The 24,528-nt window shown below is 43.5% G+C and overlaps 1 protein-coding gene across 3 annotated transcripts in view; it reads right to left on the bottom strand.

Moving 5' to 3' along the window:
* RBM6 (RNA binding motif protein 6) overlaps window positions 1–24,528 on the bottom strand; it is a 152,565-nt gene that overhangs the window by 104,158 nt on the left and 23,879 nt on the right. For all 3 annotated transcript variants that reach the window (XM_032781478.2, XM_032781480.2, XM_032781479.2), the window contains exons 2-5: window positions 23,966–24,077; window positions 20,556–21,906; window positions 19,666–19,755; window positions 18,400–18,469 (exon numbers count right to left, since the gene is read on the bottom strand). In XM_032781478.2, the coding sequence (XP_032637369.1) occupies window positions 18,400–18,469; window positions 19,666–19,755; window positions 20,556–21,906; window positions 23,966–24,009 (1,555 nt within the window). In that variant the 5' untranslated portion in view covers window positions 24,010–24,077. The remainder of the gene's footprint in view (window positions 1–18,399; window positions 18,470–19,665; window positions 19,756–20,555; window positions 21,907–23,965; window positions 24,078–24,528) is intronic.

The following is a 24,528-nucleotide window of genomic DNA, read 5'->3' as shown; positions in this document are numbered from 1 at the left end:
ATGTTCGCCCCAACAAAGCCCCCTCAAACCTGCTGTGGAGAAGGCAAAAAACCCTCCACTTCACCTTGACCAGTCTGAAGTTGAGGGAAAAATTCCTTCCCAGCCCCTGAGAAAAAAGCGACTAGGGCAATGCCACAGCAAATGCTGACAATACCCAGTATTTCGCCACTAGCATAGGTGGGTGCTCCTCTGCTTGGTCCAGGTAAAAGAGGACTTTTACAGCACTGGAATGCACCTATACAATTTCCCTTCTGCTGGTCCCTGGTGGAGGAGGGCAATAGGTCAAGTCCCCACACTAACCTGGTCTGCAGCTGCAGCAGAAAGTCACTCCCTGGCTCTCCAGCCCATGATGGGAGCACACCTTTTCCAATAAGCCAGACCATGGCCCTCACCACTTACTGTGTGGTAAGGTTATTCTCAAACTATGCCAGAAGGAGGACAGGAGACACTGGATGTGGTTTAATTAGGCCTCAATTTTATTCATAAACATGTGGCAGTAGCTAGCAGAAAAAAGTGTACAGTGCAGATAATTCCATAATCATTTCAATATATACTTGGGGGCTTTCGTCAGCCCTCCCCCTTATCCACCCTTGTCCCCACCCAGCTCACTGCTAGGACTTCACCATTTCCCCCCCTCGAATGAAGGGTGGGGGGCTACACAGGAAGGGGGTTCGCTCCCTGCCGTACCAGTCATAGGAGCCCCACACTCCTGTTTCTGCTCCTTTAAAGAATATCTCCTTAAAACCCTTTACCAATCCATTTTATCTGATCACTGTATCTCTTCCCTACAGAGTACCTGCACTGGACATCTGCCACATGGAGACATCAGCAATTAGCTTGGCTGCCTCCCCAAATACCTAGCCAGGTTCCCAGACATCTCCTAACGCCCTCTTTAATATCAGCCAAAAATAGATCAGCTCCCAAATCTGACAGGTGGACCCCATCCTCCCTGAATAATTCTTGTGCCCTGTATGCTATGGCCGGATGCGAAATTACCGACCCCCCTATGCCAGCCATGAATTTGGCCACCTCCCTATTCACATACCTCCTAGCCTTGTCGACCCGGGGGGGCTTCAAAGCTCCATCCCACACCCTGCGTTGCAGCATGTCTGACCACACAATTTTTACTCCTGGGAAAAGTTCAAGGATCTGCCCCAAGTCCCTCTTAGCTCTGATCATTAAGTCTACCCCTTTACACATTCCCAAATCATTTTCCCCAAGGTGAACCACAATTATATCTGGAGCCTGCCCATGGGCCCCCAAAGCGTGCAGAAGGGGCATCAGCTGGTCCCATAACATACCCCTCCTCCCATGCCAGCTCAGGACTGCCTCATCACTGAGGCCCAGCTGCAGACCACCAGCCAAACTGGAAGCCTGCCTATGTGCCCAGTCAATAATACTGTGCCCGCAGATCCACACCACCGGCTGCCTGGCCCGTCTGCCAGCATCTGGAAGAAAACACAATGGAAAATTAACACTGATTCCCACATGGAGTTTCATGTACGTTCTGTACACTTCAGAATGCCAATGCCCAAATCCCTGAATTGCCCTATCCCAAACCCAGCCGGGCCACTGCTGATGCTGCCCCAATCCTGAACGAGCAGGACTAAATTCATGTGCTGGGAGCCCCAACTCCACATATCCAGGTAAAAGAGGGCTTTTCCTGCACCGGCAGGGACCTATATAGTCCCCACCCTCTTCCAGTTCCGCTCCCCTCTCCTTCCCCTCATGCTGACCTAGCCTGCAGCAGAAAGTCACTCTAGCTCTTAGAGGGGCACAAATCTTTTCCAACAAGCCAGCCAATAGCCCTCACCGCTTAATCTGCAGTAAGGTCACTTTCAACACTAATTTAGACACTTACAAACCAACGCCCCATTGACTGTCAATGGGACTTCAGTTTTCTTTTCAAAACTGACTTTGATACCTTGGCACCTAGGTGCTTTCAAAAATTTCTACCCATTACATCGTAAAACACAGACGTTTTTGTTATAATCTAAACATCCTCTAAAACACTCCTTTGGAAATGACAAAAACAAACTTAAAAACCACTCCAGAAATCGGGATTTCTAACATAGGACACACACTGTCAGCATAAGTCATATAATGCAGAAACTCAGATTCTCAGCCAGTCTGTTAGTTCTGGTTGCACCTTCTAAAGACTTTCCTTGTCCCAGACACTGCTGGTGAATAAGACACAGCACGCAACCAGATGGTTAAAGCTTAGGTCACAACTTTATTAGCTAAGGCTATGGCTACACTGGCGCTTTACAGCGCTACAACTTTCTTGGTTATTCTCAGACTATGCCAGAAGGAGGACAGGAGACACTGGATGTGGTTTAATTAGGCCTCAATTTTATTCACAAACATGTACACAGCTCCTCTGAGCACAGCAAGTTACAGCGCTGTAAAGCGCCAGTGTAAACAGTGCCCCAGCTAAGCTAATCCCCTCAGGGAGATGGAGTACCTGTAGCTCTCCCACAGCAGTGCTTTGGAGTTTCAAGTGTAGCCAGGCCCTTAGAAACAGCAACATAGAGGAAATAAGAAACAGTGCTCCCAGCACAAACCAGCCAGTAGCGAATGATCCAGCCAGGCTCTCAAACGCTGATCATCCAGGCATCCCATACACTTAAGGGGACGCGAGGGATTCAGCCTAGTTGCAACATCCTCAACCACCATCACCTTCTGTGAGGATTCAGGGTCCAGATGAGGGATGCCTCCATCTGTACATGACATGGCAACCAGAACCCCAGCCCTGCTTAGCATAGTAGTCATAGGAGCCCTGTACAAGTACGGGATCCACAAATTGGCCCCTGCAACAGTAAATATCCTCCATTGGACACCGGCCAAAAGTTGCAACAGTAACAGAAAAAATATTAAATCAACCCCCACTCCCACTCCTGGTCATGCTTCTGGGTGCTATGAACAGGGCGGAACATGCCTCACTGCACCTGCCAATTTGCAGTATAGGAATTTTATACCACAACAGATTATCAGCTATGCCCAGTGCACATTAGGAGTTCAACGTAACTCCTAATGCACCACCAACAGCAGCCCACCACTGACTACCAGCCAACAGAACAAGGGAGGGTGAGCCAAGGCAAGGTCCTAAAGGGTATGGTAGCTTTGCCTAGCAGCAGATCTAAATATCCCCCTTAAGAGAGAACCACCTCCCTTTTGCCCATGTACGCACCAATCCTGGCTATAGGAGAGGAGTGGGGAAAGACTCCCATGTTGCCCCAAACTTTGACTTCAAATACAGCCTTAGAAGGCAGGGCCTCTCCATCCCATGGCCAGCCAGGATCTTAAGGTATCAATGCTTTGCAGGTCTAGTCAAAGCCCCATCCCAACAAACAGGACAGGAAGTGATCCAAACACTACAAGTGAACAGATTCAGAGATCAAGGCCACAAGGGACAATCAAATCATCTAGTCTGACTCCCCAAATCTCTCTCAGAGGCAATTAATTTTGCCCAGTTACACCTGCATTGAGCCCAATAACTTATGTTGACTACAGCATGTCTTCCAGAAAGGTATCCGGTCTGGATGTGAAGAATCAAGAGATGGAGAATCCATCACTTCAAATGGTTAATCAGTGACTGTTAAACTGTGCCCTACTTCTAACTGGAATTTGTCAGGCTTCAATTTCCAGCCACCGGGTCTCGTTCTGCCAGATTAAAGAGTCCTTTAGTGTCTGTCAGTCTCTCTCCACACAGGTGCTCACACACTAAATCAAATAATCTCTCGATAGTCTTTTTGATAAGCGGTCAGTCTCTCACCGCGAGGCATTTTTGCCACCCCTTGTATCATATTGATGGCTCTCTCCTGCACCCGTTCCAATTTTCTAACCATCTTTTTGAAACGTGGACACCAGAACTAGACACAGTATCCCGTATCAGTCTTATCAATGCTATATATGAGGCAAAAATCACCTCTCTGTTCCCACTCATTACTCCCACTTATACATTCCAGGATCACATCAGCCTTTTCTCCCAGAGCATCACACTGGGAGCTCATGTTCAGTTACAGGTCTGCTATGACCCCTAAACCCTTTCCAGAGTCCCTGCTTTCCAGGCTACAGTCCCTTGTTCTGTAGAGATGGCCTGCATTCCTCAATCCGGATGTCTAAGCTTGCATTTGGCTGTAGTAAAGATGACACAGCACACAAATGTATGGTTAAAGCACAGGCCACAACTTTATTAACTATTAAACATCAGTGTCAGAGGGGTTAAGAAACAGCACCTCTCACTAAATCTTCAGCACTAACAGTCCAGCGCAGCTCCCAATTATTGCTTTCCACAACAGCTCTCATCCCTGTACTCAGGTTTGGAATCTGGAAACCAGCCCGTTACCAGCCACCTGCCACAGGGCACGTCAGTAATTAGCATGGATTTTTCTCGCTTTCCCCTCTGCCCACAGAGTGGAAAGAAAATGCCCAATCCACCCTTTAACATCTGCCAGAAATATATCTCAGCCTTCAGCAGACAGCTCCACATCATCTTCCCTATATATGTTAGGGCCCACATAGCAAATCTCCCGATGGGTAATCATCGAGCTCCCCATTTCCCGAAGGAACTTCGCTACCGTTCACACCCTTCCTGGCACACCCAATCTGAGTGGGTTTGGTGGCTCCTGGCCAAATCCGTTTCTGGAGCATCTTGGACCACACCAGCTTAACCTGCAGGAAAAGCTCAGCAATGAGAAGCATGCCCCTTTTTATCTTGAATACTAACACCAGAGGTTGTCACTAGGTTGGAGGGATAGCTCAGTGGTTGAGCACTGGCCTGCTAAACCCAGGGTTGTGAGTTCAATCCTTGAGGGAGCCATTTAGGGAACTGGGGTAAAAAAAAAACCGAACAAACAACTGTCTGGGGATTTGTCCTGCTTTGAGCAGGGGGTTGGACTAGATGATCTCCTGAGGTCCCTTCCAACTCTGATACTCTATCATTCTATGATTTTCACTAAGATGGACAATAAGAACCTGCAGTGGCCAAGAGTGAGCTGCCAAAGAATGCAGGAGTGGCATTAACCGGTCCCATAGCATGCCAGAACACATGAATGGCTTTGTGTCCAAAGCCCAACTGGGAACCATCTTGACTGCTGGCAGCCTGCTTTTGGGCCCAATGAATAACACTACAGCCGATTATCCAAACGTCTGGCCAAGATGCTCCATCATTCCTTCCTGCAAGCATAACAAAAATGCCAGTATATTTAACAGGACAACAGTTCTATCCTTTCCATCCTAAAGGCAGCATCCCCCAACTGAGGGCAGAGGTTGCAGTCTGATTGCCAATGGCCTATAGACTGAATCACCGACACATTGTAACCTAATGCAGCTGCAGAAGCAGCTGCCCCTCTTCCAAAAGAATGGGAATCACAGGCAACTAGTTTTCAGCCCAGAAATATAATCCCCATTTTAGCACCAAAGGGAAATGGAATCTGGTCAAGTAATTCACATCTCCATGAATAAACTTACGGCTCCCACAGGGTAGCTGGAAAGCCTGGAATACACACAAGGAAAGCAAATCCTATCATCATCACATTCCCTTAGCTAAGTCTGGGATCCTCTGCCAGTCCCATCAATCTGAAGTCAGCATCACAAATCCCAGGCCCTAATGGAGGTCACTCCAGACCAAACACATAACTGAACAATCATTAGCAGACACTGTTATGCTCTCATTTGCCCAAAGCCACCAAAAAGGCAGCCATGAATAACACGTTGAAGAAAAAAGCCTTACAATGGCTAGCACGTGCCCTTGGGAAGACCTGAACCAGGTCAAACAGAATCTGAATCATGCGACACCTGGGATCTTCAATTGCAACCAACCTTTAAGATGTCTCTGAACCACAAATCCCCTGGCAATAAATCAGGGAATTCTGCAAACACCACATGATCACTTGTTGTGATGAACTGTGCAAGAGCAAGGGGGATGTTAGGAACAGACTTCATAGGCAGTCACCTAATTTTAGGGGCAGTTTCTGCCTGATTTTTCCATCAGTCAGACAGAGGAAGTGGAATGTCTGCCCCTTTAAGGATATTGTGACTATTACTAGGAGCTGCCACACTAGGGTGACTGGACCAACCCAGCTGTCCCTTCCACAATAGCCAGGCAGGAAAGTGGGGGTATCTGCTCCATTCATTGTATACTCACACACTGTTGGGGTGGCAGAGCAGCTGCTTCCCTGGGCAACCACGCCAATGCTGTTCCAGCTCAGCCCGACTCCCACCTCCCCACCAGCTGGGACATCGCTTGAGGGTCAGGAGGAGAGTAGTTTGCTTCCTAAGAGCTAAGCTCCCTCTCCTCCAATCTGAGGAAGAGGCAAGCCTACAACAGACCAATAGCTTTGTGACACTTGCTGAAACTCCATCATGAGGAACACACAAAACCAGGCCCCGACAACTCCTAAAACTCAAACTTTGTTAAATCCACTTTGTACACCCCAAATATCTTTGGAGCTATAGATTTTTCTACCAATCCAAGAGCAGATTACGCAAGGACTGTGATACCTTGACCCGGTCTCAGTTGCCTGAGGAATGTCGTCACAAAATCCATGCAGATGAAGATGAAATTCCCCAGTTACACTCATCCTGAATAGGACTGGAGACCACCTGTTGCTCCTAAATCCTAATTTTATATTACCTTTGATATAATAACACTTCAGATAGATCTGAGGGGAAAGGGGTGACAAAACTTCCCTGCTGTTATTCCAGACCTCAAGACCACAATCCACAAGGAAGACCCCACTAAGGCATCTTGGGACCAGAGCTCTGAATCAGAGGCTGTCCAGGAAGTCAAGCGGCACCTCCTTCACCAGAGCGACAGGCCCAGCCACGCCCCCACTCTATGCTGCATTCTTCCCTTCTGGGCATCTTCAACAAGGCACCAAATGAAATGGCAGCCAATGGCACCTCTGCATGGCCCATGAACTGGCCAGTCCCAGCTGTGGGGGATAAACTGGCAGGGGGAAAGGCCACCACACTGATTTAGCAAAAGGAATCCACAATAAAACATATCACCACATTTTAGATCCAACGCTCCCCCTAGATTTCAGAGGACAAGAGCACTCAACATTGCTTCCAGCTCATTTTACTCCTCACCGCATGCAACTGTATTTAATGAGTTGGATAAGCAAAATTCAGTAACCACATCAGCAAACTGGTTGTTCATGTTATCTGTAATCTACCAAGAACATTTAAGTGCTTAGGTCTATCAAACAGTTTAATGACAAAAGCTAAACAAACGAAGACAAATACACCAGTCACCTTAATGTCCCCCAAGTGCTTAGGCTCTGCATCACATATTGGTCTCACTCAGACTTCAGCAATACTTAATTACGAAAGGTGGAACTGAGAATGAAGTAGCACCCCTCGTTCCAAGTTTATTTTAAATTTACACATTGGACTCCGGAGGTTAATGCAGCTCTTCATAGTCATATGTTTATAGTCCAAAAATATATCTTCATAAGCAATCACAGCTGTATGATTAAGATTTTCAAGGAAGTCTAAGGAATCTGGGCACCATTTGGCATTTTTGAAAATATCCAGCCATAAAGCTGGACTGAAATGCTTTTAACAAATGGCAAGACAGAGTAACAGCAGCAGCAGAACAAGTACAAAGACAAGCAAAGACATTTTCATTATTTGAGCCACAAGCCTTTGTAAATTCCAAATATGCAACTCTATCTATACACAAAGTTGCAACAGTTTAACTACAGATTTCAAGCCAATTTAATTAAACTGATGGACCTGTGTGTATGGCCACTCACTGCACCTGCTAGCTAAACCAATAGAAGACAAGTTTCAACCGCTATAGGTGTCCACACAAGGGTCTGCATGACCTTAACTCGATTATAAACACATTTAATTTAAACCTGTGTGTGTAGGCAATCCCTGAGTTTAAACTTCTGTAACAAGGTCAACTCTTGCTGGGGAAACAGAGAAGCCTGAACTTGTTCCTTACCACGTAGTAAAATAGGAATTCTAACATTCAACTCTTTGGTTTTAAAGCGTACTTATAAGTTACATATTCTGCTAATAGTAAGGGACCTTAAAATGTGGTTTGGGGGCAAGTTAGATCCATTTAACTTCACTTGTATCCTAATATAACTTTTCAGTTAAAAAAATTTCTGGCCAATACATTGAACTAAAAAATAAAAGTGCTAATTAAAAACTTACTCTTATGCTGCTGTCATCTAGATACTAGTACGACAACATTTACAGCAGGCTATAATTTCAACAATTCTACACCAGTATTTACACAGCAGGCAGATTCTTGAGAACACAGATCTGTCATATTAACATCACCTGTGCGAACAGTCGGTGGTTAGAGGGCATTTGGGAATGGACAAACTTGAACCAACAATACTAATGTAGTGTGTGCCTGGGAGTGAAGAGGCTGGTAAGGTAAAGAGACGATCAGAACAAAAAAACACTGAAGGTACCTGGGAGAAAAAACTGAGTTTTTAGAAGAAGCCTTCAGTAAATCCTAATTTTATATTACCTTTGATATAGCAACACTTCAGACAGATATTTGTACTGATGCAGAGAAACCTCCCAGACCAATAAGCCATCATAAAAAGCTATTTTATTTTGTTAACTTTTTTCTCCCTCTCCCCCTCACCCCAAAAAAAATCCCAACAACTTTTATAAGTGTTGCATTAGACTTCATGAACAGAAGTTCAGATAGGATCAACTCCTGCTGTGATTAGGTCTGCATGAATATGCAAAACACCAATGTTACTGGAAGAGATGCACAAGAGTACGCATTTAAGACTATGTAAATGGCAGCATTGCCTGAGCCACTAAGCTCACTAACTATATAACTGAGGAAATAAATTTTGTGCTCCTAATCTTTGCTAAGACATAATACACTCTGTAAATAATGTCTACACAAATTAATTTTTTCCCACAGAGATGTTAAAGTTTTCTTCCCGCAGAGGGTTCACGTGATGTGACGACACATTAAAGGGGACTTGATAAGCTAAACCAAAAATCAAATATTTGGCACATAATCCTAACCACTAGGATAAAGTTCTGAACTGAAGATCTACCTGGCCCCTGGCCTTTGCAGGTACTGAGGTCCAATCCCACTGCAGATAATCAGCTTCTAACACTATCACACAATGATCTCGCATTTACTGCGTGGCAACCCCATGCCAACTCCTCATCCCAGATGAACATGAAGCTTATTTACACGGTACATGGAACACCCTTTTATAAACACAATATTGCAAAGCCTATAAATTTTATTTTTAAATAGTAAAATAAACTGCTAAAAAAACCTTAAAACCATTAAATATTGTGAAACATATCAAACCATCTTTTACCCAAACCACGCCAATTCTAACAGGGAATCACTAGTACAGCGCATGCTGAATGTCAGCAGCTGATGATTCATGGTGGGACTGGAATTTAGAATATACAGGAAAAAAGTTCTTAGCATTTAATGTATTCTGGGTTTATATGAATTTCTCTGCTAAACCTGTGTGCTACATAAATCATATGTAAATAAGACAGACTTCTTTAAAGCCATGAAGAGTTGGATGGAAAGGCAGGGGGCAGAAGAGATTGTTTCCTGGTATTGGATAACAGGTTATAACAGAAACCTTGTCCAAAACTGAGATGTTGCTCCCTAGTTCCCTCCATACACCCCCTTTACTCACCTCCCATTCCTTTATCTTTCTGTTCCTTTGCCTTCTTTTCTGTTCTCCCCTTATGTTGAAGGAAAGGAAGGTCAATAAAATATTAAAAGTAAATAAACCAGGTCCTATTCCCCACCACTGTAGACTGAGAATACAAAACCACAAACTCTTGGCAAGGTAAAAAGCTACCACTTTATTAATGATAAAATAAGTTACTGCCCCCTCTGTACTGAAAGGGTAGCATCACACACACACTCAAAATACAACAAACAACAATGCTGCCCCAACAGAAAGGCACTGATGCCAAAAGAGATACCAAAAACTTTTAGAACTATGAAGGCAAACATAATATATCATACAGATTAAAATAATTTTATCCTTAAACTACAGCCAGCGCATCCTCTGAGAGAGGGCATACAGAAGTGACCAAGTCCAAAGAGGCTTGAGGGTTGACCCCTCTCGCCCCTTCACTGGAGAAGCCCCAACCCCCTTCATCATCCCTCAGCCTAGAGGGACTAAAACAGGTCAAAGCTGCTAAGTATCCTGAAAGGGACAACACTTCTCCTTGCTGTGAAGGGTCACAGCCTAAAGACATGATCCCATGGGAAGGGGAAAAAACACAATATTGAAAGGTTGTACGTTGCAGCTTTATTAAGGACAAAATCTTACAACAGTATATACACAGAATATCCCAGATTCTAATAAAGAGCAGGGACCATCAATAAAAAATTCCATAAGAAGGTTGGAAGCTGCTTATGAGGCAAAGTGGGGGCAGAACAGGAGTCCCGAATTAAAATGCTACTAAACACTTTATCATCTCATACTTATCAAACGATCTGTGATGGGGATTTTTACAAAATCATGTAGGAAAGCAACTAATTCAGTAAGAAATGTTAATTCAGGCAGAGTGCTGACTCATTAAGGGACTAAGAAGTTTCAGATTTTGTGCTGGGGGGTGAAAATGCTGAGCACAGCTGTATTCCAAAAAAGTGTCCCAAAAAGCTGAGACAGTGTTTTATGGACAGCCTTGTCTGCTGCTGCATTTCAGGGTTGTTGTATAAACTGTTCTCTATAGCAGGGCTAATCAGTTAGTCAGGTACTTCTGCACAGTCTATCAACAGTACATTGCCTGCCTTCCAGACACCTCCCTGGGTGAGGATAAGGTGCCAGGAAATGCCTTCTACTGGCAAGAGGCGGACTACTGCAGCCCTAAAACTGCAGCAGACTTGTCAAAAGCCAATTGTCCATCCAGCTGGAAGGACCAACAAGAGCCAGTGTCGCTGTTCAGCAAGGACCAACACTTTGGTCCTGGCCACTCTAGCTGGCTACAAACAAGATTCAATTGCTTCTCGTAGGCTGGCATTGAAAATACCTTCCCCCATCTCTGACAGGTGAACACCATCTGGGCTGAACAGCTCCGGGGAAGAATACATAATCTGGTCATGCCTCAAAACTGAGATCCCAAACATGCTGCAAAATTTGGAGAGTTCCTTAATAATAATCTTCCTGGACTTCTCTACAACTCCTGGGGGTTTGTCTAACACTGGCCACGTCCTAGGCAGTAGAGTGGACCACACAATCTTTGTCTTGGGAAACATTGAACACAACGTTGTAAGGTCATTTTTCATGCTCTTGATTAAGCCCAGCCTTGACTGGTGAGCCAAGTCGTTTTCCCCTAAGTGTATAATTATCACATCAGGTAAAATGCCCTTCTGCACAACAGACTGTATTAGAGACAACAACTCATCCCACAGCATGTCCTTCGTACCCAACCACGATACACGAGCCCTGATGGGGTCTATCCCTAATCGTGTTCCATATGGATGGCACCAACCCCTCTTCCACAGTGAGGTCACCACTGTGTGGCCACAAATCCACACTTCCAGAGGATAAGCCTGAGGGGGTCGAGTCACTCCTGAAAGGAAACAACAAAAGGCTTCAGTTTAGAATGATCCTGCCCCACACCTCCTCTCAAACAATCCCCACTTCCCAGACCATCAGCTTGCCTTGCAATGCTACATGGGGTATGTGAGCTTGCAAACACGGTATTGTGGGGCTAGCAGTGTCAGAGTAGTGGTACTTGCAGCCTTCAAGAGGTGGTGGGACAGGAAGGTGCAGCAATGCCTTGTGCAATTTCACCAGCTGCAGGCTGTGATGATGCAAAGCAGCAGTCTAAGGAGACTGCCATGTCCCTCCAGCTACAATCATGGCTGCTATGTGGGATCTGGGATTAGGTTATATTGGAAAAAAGTATGCCAAAGTGAAGCGACAACGAAGCCCTCAGGACATAACAAGCAAGAGCTCTACTTTAATGAAGAGAGGGACCACTCTCCCTTAGCATGCTCCCTGGATGAGGAAAATGGAGAGCTTATGTCCCAACACATGGGATGCTCAACCCAAGAGAGAAATATATAAAATCCCCACTGACAAGGATTAACTACTAGGTCTACCATGAGCTTTTACCAAGTGAATAAGCCTTACATAGAGAACACAATTAAATTTTAACAGACATCTACTGAAATATTTCTGACGCTAACCATCCACTGCTCTGATATACGGGATAGACTGCACCAGGAAGAATCCTCTTTTTAGTTTGCCTGTGGAGCCTACGAATTGAAACGATGGGATGTTAATGTAGCAGAGCTTAGCCAGAATGAGAAAGAAGTTAAATTCCTGAGTCAATTACCAGGAAGAACTGTGTTAAACAACTGGTGTGGAATGGAGTGAAGGACACGGTGGCAGCGCACTGCACTGTCCACCTGCCAGGTCATTTCTGCAGGCTTATGGAGACCAAACACAAATTGGTGTGCTTGATTCCAGGGAAGGAAAGCAGCTACAGTAATATCATTCCCCTGCTGACTGGACTACAGAGCAGTACTTGAGGGATGCCAACAAGGGAAAGACCTGCAGTGGTCACTAAAAATCAGACAAAAGGGTTAAAGAGGGAAAGAATTCAGCGCCTATGAAAAAAGGTAATGGGAAATGGTCTTTGGTGCTGATGGCACTCGCCAAAACCAAAAAGTATTCCAAAAATATTAACATAAAATAGAACAGCTGCTATTAACAAGCAGTTTCTAAAAGAGGTCATGCACATTGTAAGGTAGTACCATTAATTCCCTACACAGCACTATTGTTATTGGCCAATACAAATTTCCTATCCTCCAAAATTGGACACTTGCACTCAACTGGTCCCTCTTCTCTGCCTACTGGCAAGGATGACACCTCTCTAGTCTCCCTCCTGCTCTGAAGTCTAAGATCATGCCCCTGGTATCATGGTAGAAGTGCACCTCCCACCCCACCCCCCCTACCCCCAGCTCTGGTGCTCAGTCCTTACATGACACCCTTGTCCAGTTCTTGCATCACACATACACAGGGGCCCTTAGCATCACAGGTCTGTCACAGCAGTGCCTGTCCTCAGATACTTTTCTGGGATGCTCCCTACCTCTAATACAAATCTAGTCAGCCCCCATCCCTGCACCCAAGCCAGCCCTGTATTATTACCCAATTAAAGAGGTATTCCCAGCTCTCACTATACAACACCATCAGGAACTTCCCTTCACTTCATCTCTCAAAGCTCTCAAAGGAAACATTTACAGGATCTCCTTGATTAAAAAAGGGGGGGGATTCAAACCCCAAGTTTCCCTGCTTCCCAACATTTCTATGCAGAAATAATTTAAAATGTGCTTAAATAGGCTGCTGTAGACCTCACTTCTCCCTCTACCAACACTACCTCCAACCTGGCTCACCTGATCCCTCCAGCTCCGCTTCACAGGACTCCTCTTTGGGCGCTCCGTTCTCCACCTCGGCCAATGTGTCCATCCTCTGCAAGGGTCTCCCAGCCCGGGAAGAACTCCTCTTGGCTCCCCAGATGCGCTCGTAGAGTAAGCTGGCACATCCTCAGAGGTCTACCAGCAACCTCTCCTTGGGGCTCATTTCCCCTAAACAGCTTCCCCAACCGTCGATACCAACCCTAGCATGAATCTCAGTTGAAAAATAGACCCTTCCATGCTCTTTCCACTGCAGAGAGTTTCCAGCGGAATAATTCACTTGAAAAGAAGGCTGAGGATGGTGGAGTATAGCCAACCTCATGCTCTCATTCATAACTTTGGGTTGTCTTTGTATTTGGCAAATACTGGTGCAGTGTTTCTTAAAGTAACATGACTCATAACAGGCAGCCAAAGGCCCTTTAAAATAAAGACAGCTCCTCACCCTCTGGTGGGCAGGGCATACATACAGTGATCCTGAATGTTCTGTGCACAATGGAATGAATGTTCTGTGCACTTTTTGTTTTATGTTTAAATCCTGCCTAGAAAAGTAGAAATAAAGATCGAAGAAAAAAGTTTGGAGGAGCTATGTCTGGATTTTAAAGTACAAGCACGTTTAAAAGAAGTGAAGAGTTGTATTCATGTGAGATTCCTTGAAGAGCTTCAAACTTTTCTGGCGGTGGTAGTATTATGTCAAATTTACAGAAAGTAACATGGGAAGAAGCGAAGCATATGACAAAACTGGTCCAGTGGCATTTCACACATGATTAAAAGCTCCACCGCACACAACACACAAGGTTAAGTGTCCTTGAAAACCTTGACCCCTGCTGGACTACTGGAGATCAAGTTACTCTGAATGGAGAAAAGGGAGCTATTAGTCAATAATTACATAACCCCTTCTCACGAGGCTATTCATAAGCAAATCACTAGTATCTACCAAAAAGGTAGCTCAGCTTCCACTCTGACTGGGAATATATACTTCCCATCAGAAGATGAAGAAGGGGGTTACAGAGCAAAATGGCTCTTAACTCTTGAGGAAACACTATAGACACCATTCTCAAGACATTAATTGAGCTGGCAAGACTGATATCCTCCAAAAAGATATGGCCAGAGGAAGAGCCAACAATCTAAACTATTAACGTACTTATTTTTGCTAACACTATCACATACAATTACGGTACAGGGATACAAAAAACCTGTCTGAACAAATTTTCTTGGTACCTCTAACATGTAGGTACACGCATTAGCCCAAAAGTTAAAGGTCCACCTTAACCACGTAAACACATGGAAGCTCTGAGTTAACACTCCATAAAGTAATAAGGTAGAACATATTTGGTCTGAATATTAGATGTCTAACACATATCTCTGAATGTCCTGGGTGTTTGAGTTGAAGTCAGGTGAACTCATAATACAGTAGTTAAGCTAGCTCTCTTGATTAGTTTCTCTACTTTTTTTAAAATCCAGGTAATTGTTGTGCTGTTTATATGCCTCTTAGGCCAAACTGTCTAAAAGATAGATAGCTTGTATGCACATCAAAATCATATACCATTGTGTCAGAAACAATGTTCCATGATCAGCAAGTCCAGAGATGAAAATGTTTTTCCCTTAATGCACATGCATCATTTTTAAAAGTGCATCTTTATAAGCCTGAATAAATTAATCAAGCTACTAATCTCAGAGAAAGACTAACTACTGTAAAAACATTTTGCCAAACTAGTCTTGAATAAAGTCACACAACAAGGCTCAACGTGACAAAATACGATTAGGGCTCTACCAAATTCACGGCCATGAAAAACGCATCCCAGACCGTGAAATCTGGTCTTTTGTGTGCTTTTACCCTACACTATAGGGATTTCACAGGGGAGACCAGTGTTTCTTGACCCAAAAGGGAGTTGCGGGGGAGTGAGAGGGGGGGAGAGTGGGTTCACAGTATTGCCATCCTTACTTCTGTGCTGCCTTCAGAAATGGCCAGCTGGAGAGCAGTGGCTGTTGGCTGGGCACTCAGCTCTGAAGACAGCGCCCCGTCAGCAGCAGTGCAGAAATAAGGGTGGCAATACCATACCATTGTACCCTTACTTCTGCACTGCTGTGTTCAGAGCTGGGCGGCTGAAGAGTGGCAGCTGCTGACTGAGGGCCCAGCTCTGCAGGCAGCAGCCCAGAAGTAAAGATAGCAGTACCACAACCCCCCAGCAATAACCTTGCAAAGCCCACACACACACACGCACACACACATGCACACCTCCTTTTCAGGTCAGGACCCCTACAATTACAACAACATGAAATTTCAGATTTAAATAGCTGAAATTATGAAATTTATGATTTTTGAAATCCTATGTCCATGTAATTAACCAAAACGGACTGTGAATTTGGTAGGGCCCTACATACGATAAAAAGAGCTTAACTGTCATTAAACTGATCTGAGCATAACTATGGGACATTTATTCCACACTGAGCATTATTAGCTATTGGCCACTTCCTTTCCCCAATATCTGCAGTCCTCTTCTCTCCAAGACGCACTGCCAACATGAAGTGCACAATTAGACTCATGAATAAACGTTAAAATAATACATAGTTCTTGCTGCGTTGACATAGAACTTGCACTCATAGAAAAGCGTATTACCCACGCATAGATGGACTTAACACTAGCTCTTTTGAACTATACTGTCATTTTTTTCACCAAAATAATCAATATAGCTGGTGTGCATAGGTGTATTACCGAGCACCTTCCATAATGAAATTTGCAGCATGATGTTGCCTTTGATTGTATGCATATTTAAGCATACACACCATTACTGCAGTAGTAGAGTCCCAATCATGATTGGGCCCCTATTTCCAAACAGACTTAACTTTTCAGAAAAACTAAACTTTGAGCTCAATTTTTCAGTTTCTCAGCTCACTTTTTTTAAGTTGATTTTACGTAAGCTTTCACCTTTTTAGTTACCTGATCAAGAAAAGATGTTTTCCACATTTTTAGGAAGTTATTTTGTTGTACACATATTACTGATCGATAAGTTACATAACTTCTGAGATTCCTGACTGGTATTTAAATTCTCAGGCATGTTGCAATAACAGATTTTGTTTTGCATTGAATCTCAAATCTTCGGATTGTCAAAACAATGCATCTGGCTAAAGCATGGTTATGTGGACCATGAATAATTCCGCACTACTGCAGACAAGTCAATAGGAAGCAGGGCTACTGACCAATCAAATTAGCCCACAGAACATAAGCTACTTTTTTAAAATGTCAACCATTTCCCTCACCAAAAAAGTATTACTACTATTTTACAATAACAGAAATACAATTCTTGCTAAAGCTGATGACATGAGAACTGAACAGAACATTTCGTTTACAGTGTATAAGGGAAATTTGCACTTCTTGCATTAAAGCATGACCATCTGTGGGCATTAAGGCCTCAGCATGCAGCTTTAGACATTACCTTCCACATCTGGACACCTTTGGAAACTGTGGGGAAATAGCTCTCTACCAAAAGCCTAACTATACATCCAAATTGACTGGAGTTGCAAGACTTGTGAAGAGAAGCCCAGGTTGGAATTTATTTTTTACTGAAAAGAAACGACATACTCCTGAGAAAGAGTATCAGACAGAACCATGTATGTATGTGTACAAACATGGTGTTTTAGCTGTGATGATCGAAGACATTAGAGAGATAACATGGGTGAGGTAAGAAAACATATTACCCCACCCAGCTTTTCTCTGTGTACAAATATAATGCTCGGTAATTGTGGTGTTGCACTGTATTCATTTCATAAGCTTGATGACAGCCACACTGTGTTATACTCAAGGAGGATAGAAGGCAGCAGAGAGGCACTGCCCATATCCTCTGTGAATCCTGCTTGTTAGACAAAAGCAGATGACATCACTACGGGACATTCTTTCGTTCAAGCGGCCATGGAAAGGTGGAGATCACTCCTTTGACAGCTGCTCAGAATCAAAGATCCAATTAAAGCTTTCACTTTGTGAAATACTCCCTTGTTCCTGGTTCAATTGTAAACAAGTAATGCATCAACCCCAGACATTACAACTATCCAGCAAGTAATCCAGACCAGCAATGGTATAATGGAAGGGCCAACATGGAAACTTTAGCTTAATTTATTTTATTTAAAAAAAAAAAAAAAAAACCCACAAGAGTCTCCTTCTTTTAAGGGTTTATAAAATGAAAAAATTCACTTTGGAGCAGAAACTGTTCAGTATCATCAGAGCAGGGAGAGATGCTTTCAGATGGTTGCCCATTGTATCCAGGCCTTTCTTTCTATTATAATTCTGACAACATCCCCAAGAATCATCCCTCATTCTCTACCATTGCACTTTCTTGTTTCAACACCCTTTTTTCCACCTAGAAAGGAACCCTGCAAGTCTTGTGAATACATGTCAGAAGCACAAAAAAGTGAACCAGGAAAATGAAAAAAAGTCATCCTTTGATATGAGAAAAGCCATCCTAATTAAGAATCTTGTGCATGTGTGTGTAAATTACATTTTGACCTGTGTTTCATAGCCAGGATGTACGACAATAGCTTGGGATTACAAAAATAGCAACATTTGTCAGTGATGCAAGGTCTCATGAGAAGCCTTTCTGCATAGAATTTTTTCCAGAGGTTAAGACCAATTGCCAAATAAAAGGATTTAACAGGCAACCTCTATTGGGAAAAAAACATTGCCCACTGTGCATACAGGTTTTGCTCCTGAAGGAGTTCATCAGACAGCTTTGCTCCTTTCTGTCACTCACACATGGCTAGAGCACAGGTAGTTCATGTGCTTAACCTCTGAAGTACCAAATCTGTGATTGATGACACCAATTTTGTAGTCAGCAAGGGTATAAACTAGATGACTCAATAGGCTTTTTCAGGCCATACTACCTATGATTATGGCATCAAACAATTTAAATAAAAAGAATAAGTGAGCACCAGTCTGATAAAGGCCTTTTGATAACCCCACCCCAGCTCCCTGAGACCAGAAGCACTGAAAAAAAAGTTCTCACCTGAACTATAATCTTTTAGGCGCAAGTCTTTCACAGGTGTCCCATCAGGCGCTCGGAAAGCATTGAGAATCTAAAGAGACATACCAAGAGTCCACATCAGTTCCACAGCACACATCAAACCAAGGCTACTTTAGGAAGGCAAGATAGCTTTTACTGTACTCTATTTCCTCTCTCTAACACTCTCATAAGATTTCTGTCGGTTTTGAATTACAAACTCCATTACAAAGTGGCATATTCTCCCACAGAGTCCCCTTATCATCTGAGAACTGCCTTTTAAAGAGAGAAACTGTCATTACAGCAGAACTCAGGTGCATGGAATTTAGTTATTTAGGTTTTAATGTCCTCTCCATTCAGAATGTTTTCTTCTGAATGTGTTGCAATCACTTCTCTGGCCACTTATTGCTATTAAAATCACTGATCACTAATTACCTTTGAGCTTGTTTTGGCCTTTATTTCCTCTAACATCCCACTATCTCAAGACACAGTAAGTTCCTCACATGAGTTCTCAGGCACAGTTCTCAAGAAGTCTGATCATCATAACTGAACTAAAGAGCACTATAATGCAAGAGGCCCAGAGTCTGGAACTGCCATGAGATATACCCTGGGGCTGACTATTGGAGCTCTGTGGAAGAAACTTTTTCTAGCACCTCACAGAGGAAGGCTAGCAACCAGTGTTGGCTTTTTGAGCAAGCTCAAGTGTAGTAGGAGATGTCTTTTTTATCTCTATAGGATACTATTTTAGCACCTCCAAGGTATTGCCTATGGAGCGGCCTGCAGCTCTCTTTCTGGCTACAAGGTAAATACAGATGAGGTAATACAGGAATATAAGGCAGCCTGAAAGACAGCAAAGTGAAAAGCCTTCGGCCCACCAGATAGGCTTAAGCGATCAAGCTAAAGTGAACTACATTTCCCCACCTACAAGCACACAAGAGTGTCACCTCTACATTACTCTCAGTTAAAGTCTCAACAACAAGAAAAAAGTAGCACTGTGGTCACCCCTAAAACCTGGGATTTCCATGTGGAAAAAATCATGAACTAGTGTAAATTGCACTTTGCCCACCTCTTGGACACAAAAGGCCTGAAATACATTTTAGATTGACAATTGCTTATGTTTTTTGTTTAAAAAAGAAAAGTTGCTCTTCTTCTCTAATTAAAAATCTCTTCAGTTCTTCAGACCATGCTGGGAACTGCTTGCAACATTTGGGATGTTACATACTTTTGCTACAGATTTGATAAACTTTGGAGGAATTAAAAAAAACCACTTACATCATCCTTTGTGGCAGTTTCAGGCACTCCTCCTAGCCGAATGAGCTTGCTTGGTTTCACATCTTTGGGGCAGGTCCTGTAATCTTGGTCCTTGAGTTCAGAATCAAGATAGTTTTACAATGGAGACACGCTTGGCCACAATACACAAAATAACAAAATAAAGCAGGGCACAATTCAAAAGCAGAATGACTCCAAGCTGTATTGGCTGGTTGGAGCCTTTTAAACTTAGAGCTATTTCAAATGCACTTAGGTACATCTCCAATTATTATTTTTTCTTTTTTCTTTATGGAATCTATCTCCTAGAACTTGAAGGGACCTTGAAAGGTCATTGAGTCCAGGCCCCTGCCTTCACTAGCAGGACCAAGTACTGATTTTTGCCTCAGATCCCTAAGTGGCCCCCTGAAGGATTGAACTCAGAACCCTGGGTTTAGCAGGCCAATGCTCAAACCACTGAGCTATCCCTCCCAGTACATCTAATCCCAGTAAATACTTGTCCACATGCTATATCATTCAGAGTAACCCTCGGTCACTGCTAAGAAGTGATCAAAGTCCTGGAAAAATCATGGGCTCTAAAAGATTTTAAAGAAAAGTGGGACAAGCCAACACACAGTTTTGTTGTAGATATTTGGATATTTTAAAAAAATAGCTTGAATTATTTATGTTGATATTACTTTGGACTAAGCTAAATGTGTGGCGGAGAGGAAATGAGTGGGAGTAGAAAATCAGAGGATGAGAAGGCATTCCGGGAAGGTAGGTATAGATGGATAGGACTGCTACCCCTAGGATTTGGGCGGAAATGTCCTTCGCTGCCCCTTTCCTCCTTTTTTCTCATATTTTAAATAAAAAAGGATCTGTTTTGGCTCATTCAGAGTTTTTATAAAACCACATACCTGAAGATCCTGCCTAGAATCTTTGCTGGGTTTTCCTTCTGTAAAGGACTTGCCGTGCTCATAATCAAACAGCTGACTTCCTGGCAGCCGGTGATCCACATCTCTGTACTCAATGTTTCTGTAATCAGTATCTTGTCTTCCGAGGAAATCCAAACCACCTTCACCCTTTAGCACAAGACTAGAATCTGATCTTTGATGTTCAGTACTAGAAAGCTGCTGCTCATTCGCAAAGGTCGGCGGTGGCTCATCTCGATCTTGAAGAGGCCCATGGCTAGTCTGGAAATCTAGTGAAGACTCAATTTCAAGACCCACTCCAAGGGACTCCTCTTCTCTGGTTCTCGGCTCTGAATGTTGAAATTCTCCTTTCTGGATGCCAAAGGGAGATCTGTCTAGACTAACATCATGTGTAGACTCTTCTCTCTTGTTTGTGCTTAAGGCAGATCGCGCTCTGTCTGTTAAAGGTATAGCAGACTGACTGCACCTAAAATCTACAAGATTCTGATTCACAGGGGGCATCTCCCTGTCAGTGAAGTCCATAGGAGGAGCCATGTCTCTGCCCCTAAAATCCTGATCAGATCGGGACTTGTGCCTATTTCTGAAATCTGAAGATGGTGACTCCCTGTCCCTGAAGTCCAGATCAGAGGTACTCAACCCCCTTAAGTCCACGTCAGGTACATCTCTGTTTCTAAAGTCTGAATAGGAATGCTCTCTGCCCCGATAGTGTAACTCAGGCATGTCCCTCGACCTAAAGTCTGAATGGGCTCCATCTCTACCTCTAAAGTCCAGATCAAATGAACCCCTGCTCCTGTAGTCTGACGGGAGGTCCTCTCTGCCCCTATACTCCATGGTATGCGCTTCCCTGTCCCTGTAACTCATACGGCTTGCCTCCCTATTTCTATAATCCATAGAAGGAACATCCCCCGCCCTGAAGTCCATAGACGGCCCTTCTCTATCTTGGAAATCTCCAGAGTACATCTCCCTGCCCCTAAACTCGGAAGAGGGAGGTTCCCGGCCCCTAAATTCTGAAGAGGGTGGTTCTCGGCCCCTGAAGTCCAACTGTGAATCGTCTCTGTTCTGAAAGTCAGAAGGTGGGAAGTCTCTGCCCCTGAAATCATGATGACCCTCCCCACCTCTGAAATCACTCCGTGGTCCATCTCTAGCTCCATAGGTGAAAGAAGCTTCCTCTCTGTTGGCAAACTGAGGGTTGAGAAGGCCTGAGAGTGTCTGGATATCAAAAGGAAGTGATTCTCTGCCAGAGAAGTTGCCAGAGTGTCTTTCTTGAGCAAGACTATCAAGGGAAGGAGGGTATTCCCTGTTCCACCCGGGAGCAAACCTTTCTTCTTGGCTTCCACTGTAGAAATAAAGACAGTATTATTCATAACATGCTTAGTGTCTGAACTCTACACAGAAGCACATTCTTCTCTAAGCTCTAAGATCCACAGAAGGCACTGACGTTTGGCAATTTAACATGAGGCAGCATATGACAGATGTGAAATAGTAAACTTGTGTGCTCCCATTGCACTACAATTTCCAGAAGCACTCAACAGGGAAAACCTGCAATATAAATGGATTAATGATGGCAGTAGTCCTGCACTATACGCAGCTAGGGAGTCAGGTGAGGCTCCAAGTGGTGTATTTGCTTAAGCATCACTAGCCCCATTCTGAAGGGGTCCATTTTTGCTTTGCTTCTCTTAGCACTGATACGAATGGTTAACTTCCTAAATGGTCGTGAGGTGGAGGTTACCTAGTCAACTCCATTAGTACGCTATGCAACAACAGTTTGTCCTCTTTGCTAGGGCCTGCCTGATATTGCAAGATGCTGAGCACTCTCAATTCACACTAATTTCAATGGGAGTTTGGGAGTGCTCCTAGGAACAGGTCAAGTGTTCAAAACTGTGTAGCTTCCTTGTGTCATACTAGTTTCCCAGCAACTGCACCTAATTTAAACTAAACATACTAGTTTCCCAGCAACTGCACCTAACTGCACCTAATAAACAGACTCGGGTTTTTTCTCAAGAGGTAGTTTCATAAATAACAGGTTTTATGGGGAAGGAGCAATCTGTCATTTTAGCCAAGTCTGACTCCCACTCATTTTTTAAAAACACAAAAGGTAAACAGAAATAGAGCAAGAATCTTTAAAGAACAATCCCAAATCCTGATAAATCAGTAGACACTTCCTCTTTGGCAATCTTAGCAAATCAAGTTCACCTTAAAGTTCACAGTGATAGAAGCACTCATCCATGGACATGTGAGATGACATCTGAATTTAGTCAAATTGTCTACGGATATATTGAAAGCAGTAATGCAAAACAATAGTTATAACTTGGATCAAGGGGAAAGAAAGAATTCTCCAACATTTGAAAGAATGATGCTGGTTAATTTTCAACTGGAAAAAAAACACCAGGAAAGCACTATCATCTAGAATCAGCCAGAACAGTATTAGTTCAAGGATAAAATAAAATCACATACAGCTACTGATATATAAAGCTGTAAGGAGAGAAATGATTTCTTGGCAATCTCTATTTGTTTCTGACTCAAACAGCAGAACTATTCTCATTACCTCAGAACTCTGTGGGGTAAATTTGTGTTGTGAGGAAGTACACTCAGCAGATTCAGTCAGAGGCACAAATAAGCGAGTTAACAAGGATAACAAAAGAACTAAATACTAGTGATTAAACAGTGAAATAGCCTAGCTCCTGATACCTATCTTTTTCTAATCCCAGTGTCCCAATATCAACCTAGGGTCTAAATGACAGGCAGAGGTATCAAGCAAGGGAAACATTCCATTGTGTTGGGACTTCTCGGTTGAGCGTAAGGAGTGTTAAGTGACATTCACAAGTGTCTCGCACTTATATACATTCCACATTCTGAGCTGTACTCCCTCAGATTTCTCTCTCAATAGTGGAAGTAACCTAAACATTCACCACAAACACGCATCCTTAAAGGCTGTGAACTTACAGATATGTTTGAAACCAAGAAATGTTGAAACCAAGATCCAACAAGATCCACATGATAATCTTTAAAAATTCCTTACCAGCTTCTAGACTCAAAAGTTAGGCGTGTATTAACATCTTAGCTAAAAATGGCTACATTAAATTTAAGTGTATGTTCAGCAAAGGGGCAAGGAGGAGAAGCAGAAATGCTGGAAGCAGCTATCTTTGCTGAAGAAATAACTAGCAGGCATTTACAGGAAGTTGGAACATGATGTGTGGCTAGAAAACAGGCAGTTTGAGCCACTGAGAGTAGCTCCATAGTGCTCACATAGCTCACCCAAAAACAGTTTCACAATAGCAAGATGTGCAGTGAGTAATAAAACAGTAAAGCGAGAAGGGGACCCCATAGCCCCTGTTACTGTTAACATTTCACGTAAGAAGAGCCTTGAAATATAAACTCCAAATCCAAACACTTACTGGAAAGGGCCCATTCTGTTGGCTGGCCGAGGGTCTCCCCACATCTTTCCCTGTCTGGTGGACTTCCAAAGATGGATAAATTCCTTCCGCAAACAATGAAAGGCAGCAGAACCTGTGGTGGAAATAGCATGACTGTAGACATAGACATAAAGCATTTAAGAAAAATATCATCTGATCAGTTTAAACAAAGTTTTGTATATCTGAGATTCAGAAATAAAAGCAACATGCTCCAGTGCAAGTATACAGAAATGAGACAATTAAACTCTTCCTCTTACTAAGTTTGTAGATCTCAGAGTCATAGACTTTAAGGTCAGAAGGGACCATTATGATCATCTAGTCTGACCTCCTGCATAACGCAGGCTACAGAATCGTACCCACTCACTCCTGTAACAAACCCCTAACCTAAAACCGAGTTACTGAAGTCCTCAAATCGTGGTTTAAAGACCTCAAGGTGCAGAGAATCCTCCAGCAAGTGACCCGTGCCCCATGCTGCAGAGGAAGGCGAAAAACCTCCAGGGCCTCTGCCAATCTGCCCTGGAGGAAAGTTCCTTCCCAACCCCAAA

This window comes from Chelonoidis abingdonii, chromosome 16 (assembly GCF_003597395.2).
Source record: "Chelonoidis abingdonii isolate Lonesome George chromosome 16, CheloAbing_2.0, whole genome shotgun sequence".
Taxonomy (NCBI): Eukaryota; Metazoa; Chordata; order Testudines; family Testudinidae; genus Chelonoidis; species Chelonoidis abingdonii.
Note: the sequence above shows the minus strand (reverse complement) of the source record. Positions and strands in the feature narration are given on the sequence as shown.